This window comes from Barbus barbus (genome assembly GCF_936440315.1).
Source record: "Barbus barbus genome assembly, chromosome: 25".
NCBI lineage: Eukaryota > Metazoa > Chordata > Actinopteri > Cypriniformes > Cyprinidae > Barbus > Barbus barbus.
In genome coordinates this window covers 3018889-3023714 of record NC_136753.1, presented here as the reverse complement: position 1 = coordinate 3023714, position 4826 = coordinate 3018889, and the positions used below count along the sequence as shown (strand labels likewise).

At 39.4% G+C, this 4826-nt stretch overlaps 1 protein-coding gene across 1 annotated transcript; it reads right to left on the bottom strand.

Moving 5' to 3' along the window:
- Nucleotides 1-478: 478 nt before the first annotated feature.
- Nucleotides 479-4586, bottom strand: LOC306844846 (kelch-like protein 41b; the record flags this gene model as incomplete). Its single annotated transcript, XM_079377258.1, has 6 exons — nt 479-590; nt 735-881; nt 1397-1582; nt 2154-2261; nt 2364-2521; nt 3483-4586. 6 exons carry the CDS (start codon nt 4584-4586, stop codon nt 479-481), a joined length of 1815 nt encoding a protein of 604 aa, XP_079233384.1.
- Nucleotides 4587-4826: the final 240 nt, after the last annotated feature.

Sequence of the window (4826 nt, the reverse complement as noted above, 5' to 3'; positions counted from 1 at the left end):
AAACTAGCCATTCAGAGACTCTCTCACACACACAAACACACACACACACACACACACACACACACACACCACACCACACACACAAGTTGATATGGTTTAAAAATGTTTATTTTACAAAAAATGCACATACATAAAGTAAACTTATATTTTTGAAGTAGAGAACTAGAGTTTATTTCTATTACAGTATAATAACAATACAGAAATGCTCCTGTTTTTGCTTACATGGTTCTGTCATAGCATTAAATGAGAAATAGCTCATGTTCACACACGTACACACACATTTCACATTAACTGTGTTTGTCTAAAATGTAAAAGAAAAACACTGTAGGGAACCCAAAAGCTTTTTTCGCACTTTTATGAAAAGGGTTTAGTTCCCTTGGCTTCTCATTTTAGACTAGATATAATTGACCACAGACAGCTGTGTGCTGAGGTCAAATGTCACATGACCACAGGGGGTCACATTCACACTGGGTTTGATTTAAAGTTTGGGCATCCTGGCAGCATTCAGACGCATACCAACGCAGGAAGATCCGGAAGCGTAGCGCATCTCTCTCAGCATGCCGCTCCATGTCTTTTTGTCATCTTCATATCTGTGAAAGAAAACAGGTCAATACAGAAATTGACATCCAGTTCTATGCTGGATCTATTCCAGGGCACTGTCTTGGTACTTGACTAATTAACTGAAATCTTTTTTCCTTTCAGAACCAGCTGGACACAGAATCGGGATGACTTACTGCCACACATCAGTGATCTCGGAGGGTCCAATGTTTTTGTCCTCCAGTTCTACAATAGCAAAGCCCCCGATGGCATAAAGGTTTCCTCCGGTGCTCACAAGATTCACAGAGCTACGCTCCTGAGGGAACTCTGTGAATGTGTCCCACCTGAGAGCAAATCATATTAATGTAATACAATATATATATTTAATTTTTACATGCAGATGGATAAGCACAGGAAGAGGACATCTAGAATTGTACATCTCCCTACAGAGACAATATTATTGTTTCATATCACAAGCAAACCTGTAAACTGCATAGTATATTTTGTTTGTTAGTTGTTATTTTTAGCTGAAATTAAAACTTTAAACAAATTTCATTAATTGAAATTTAATTTAATAAAATTAAATATTAGATGAAAAACTTGAGAAAACCTTGGCATCTAACTGAAATAAAATAAGTTACTAACACTAAAAGTGAAATAAAAATAAATAAAACCTAGAGCGAAAATGACTAAAATTGAAATAAAAATAAATGAAAACTAAAAATAAATATTTAAAATAATAATGAAAAAACACATTAAATGTTTAAAATTAAACTCCAAAACTATACAAATAAAAGCCAGTTCAAAATATTTAAAGAATACTTTAATAATATATAAATAATCCTTAAATAAATCATACTTGTTTGTTCCAAAATCGTAGGTTTCAGATAAAGCTGAGAGTCCGTCTTCATTCACTCCCCCAGTTACGATGATCTTTCCCTTATGAACTACAGCACCAAACATGGCTCTGGGCGTCTTCATAGCAGCCAGTTCTCGCCAGTCTGACTGCTTGTGGTTGTACACAAACATTTTATTGAGAGCTTTGCTGTGAGAGAGAAAAGAGAGATTTATTTACTTTAAATAATTTACAGTGCACCAAATGTTATTGTGAAAAATCCATTGGTTCATGTTATTTTAAATAAAAATGTTGTTTTGTAATCTTTCTTTAAAATGTAGAAGTTTTTGTGCATCACCTCAATTTGACTTCCTGACTTAAAAGGGGCTGTTCTTCATATTTAACTACATGTGCAATGTATAATTGTATAATTTTCTATTATTATGTATTTATATCAATTTTAAACTTAAGCAACTCGTTTCAAACACGCAGATCTGTAGGTGCTACACAGACAGGAATAGTGCACAGTTTGGGAAGTTTTCTTTTACTAGTTCTTCTGGTGCTTACTGATAGCTGCCAATAAATGGTTAGGACTGAAGAGGAAGTTTCATCAAGTTGTTTTATCTGTAAAGATGAATGCATCATGGGTTCCTCATCATAAGAGCCCTTTAAGTGTCACATTGTACAGAAGATTTTTGAGGAACTTTGATGGATCACAGACAGCTGCAAACTACACCATGTGTTCCTGAGCACCACTGATCTCTGTTACACACTCACTTACTTGTCATCTGTCTTTCCTCCGATGCAGTACACCAGGTTGTTATGTGACACAACTGAATGGCCGTGAATACGCAGAGGAAGTTTCTTGGTCTCGTGCCATTTCATCTTTCTGCAATGACATGAAATGCTATTGAAGCCACAGATCTGAGCCAGCAGTCAAGTGTGAAGAGCAGAATCAGCAGGTGGACAGACAGAGCTCTTGAATTCATACTCAGTGTCATAACACATGACGGAGTCGAGGGACTCGTTGGTCTGCAGGTCTTTGCCAGCGATGGCGAACAGCAGGTTTTCACATTCGCCCATATTGAACAGGCATCGAGGGCTGGGCATAGGAGGCATTGCCCTCCAATCAGCAGCAATACTGTCCAGCTGGATAGGATAGAATTGTTTTAAAATGACAAATAAGTTCCCATAATACCTTACAATATGGTTTAAGAGTAGATATCATTATAATAATGAATACATTTATTAATACAGATTCATTTTCATTTATAAACATATATTATTGTAGACTAATATTGTTTTAATATATTGTCGCAAAACGTTACTACATTATTGCCCAACTCTTTTACATAAAGTTATATATGTCTGCATACTAAATCTGTCTATTTAAATGTAACTAAAACAAATTGCTTGCAACCACTTCCCTTAAATAACAATTAATCATTTTTTTCAGTGTACAAACAGTATTCTTGCATAGGGCAATACATAAGCTACTACATAGCAAAACTGCTAGATTGCTTATGTTGTCGCGAGGTTTGAACTACATGATCGCTCAGCTCTAATCTGCTAATTTCATACAGTATTATTAATAGTAACATCTTGATTTTCTGTAAAGCTGCTTTGAATCCATGTATTGTAAAAAGCACTATACAAATGAAATTGACTTGATATAATTAATTCATATTTGTTTATAATACATTCATGTTAATTTGTACAACTTGAAATAATTAAAATGCATTAGGTAGAATATAAAATTAACTTAAATCCTGAAAAAGTACTGACCATTGTTATCCAGTGTTAACAAATTACAATGTAAAGTGTTACCATAAAAGCAGCTCAATTCAGAGACCTTAAATATAGGATTTAAGAAAAAAATTACCTGAAAAATACTTAGGAAATTGATTGAAGTTTGCAAATGAAAGTTAAATCAGTTCAAAGTCCCATGAAAAGACCATAAAGATGGATTTCCATGCTGGTCCTGGTTTAGCTAGTGGACCAGCATGATCCTTTCGGTGAAGACCATGGAGGTCCCTTCCGGTAAAGCTAGTTTAAGAAACCTAGTGTGGTTACAATCACACCAGCACCTAGTTTTAAAGTTATTTTGTACCTGGTAGAAGTAGCACTGCAGAGGAGACTCTTTGCTCTCTTCATCGACAAACAGGCCACCGACGATGAAGAGCTGGTTCTTCTTGGTGCAGAGACTCACGTGGTTCTTTGGCACCTGCTCTGACACGGCAGCCAGAAAACACTCATTCTCAGCCACGTCGTAGGCCACAGCGGCCGCGTCATTGATCATGAGGATCAGGTCTCGTCCGTACATCCCCAGTCTACGATTATCGTTCAAGTAACCTGGCATCAGCTCCTCTTCCTCCTCTGCTCCGGCCTCTCCTTCCTTTTTCTCGATGGGTTTCTTCTCGGGGAGTTTCCCTCTGAAGGCGTCTTTGATGACTTGCAGCTTCTTCAAGAGTTCTGGATCTGCCTTGATGATGTCATCGGTCTCGACTTTCTCCCGGAAGTACTTCTCGGGAAGAAGTCGGAAGCGGATGCACTCGAACGCTTCACCCAGACTCTTGGCGCGCTTGACCTTGTCGCTGCGCACCCACTTCATCACAGACTCAAACACAACCTCCTCCTTCTCCACATTAAGTGTGTCTCCACCAATCAGAGCTAAGAGCTCGTGAGGTGCCAGCTGAAGGAACTCTTCCTCAGCTGCCACGGTTTCGAATCGGTCAGCGATGAAATCGCGTGCCGCTATGGCGAGCCTGGGAACACCGAGGACCAGGCCGAGCCTGAAGACGGCGAGACAATTAAATAGCGATAGCTTCTTCTGAAGATAGTTCACACATACTGTAAACACTGAGGGAATCTGGAATCGGTTCGCCACTGCAAAGATATCCTGAACGTTGTCGTCCGTCAAATCAATCTCAGCGGAATACAGATACTGGATGATCATATCCATGATATTAGGATCAACGTCATCCAGAACCACTTCCTTGCCGCTTTCCTTCTCCTTGCCGTCTTCAGAGAAGAAGAGCTCTCTGAAATAAGGACTACAGGCGGCCATGATCAAGCGGTGGCAGGGAAAGCAGCGGTCGCCGATTTTCAAAGTGCAATCCACAAACTTGTTCTCGTTCAGAAGTTCCTTCAGTCCATCCTGAAGCAAGGTGCTCTGGAACAGCCGCAGCTCCTCCTTTATGGCTTTAGGATCCATGCTGTTGCGTTTCAAGATGGGAACTGGCACACAAGAGAAGAAAAAGGGGAGAAGGTGGCTGCAGGTCTGCTCGCCACACCGGCCGGGCTGGAAAAGGACAGAGTACTGAAAAGATTCCGAGAGTGAAGGGGCTGTTATTTAATCCTGCCCTTCTAAATATAACTCTTGTCCACCCCCACTGCCTCTGTCATCCCTCAATCCTAGTTGTGAAGAAAGGGATCCCAGTGTGATGGCAGCCTA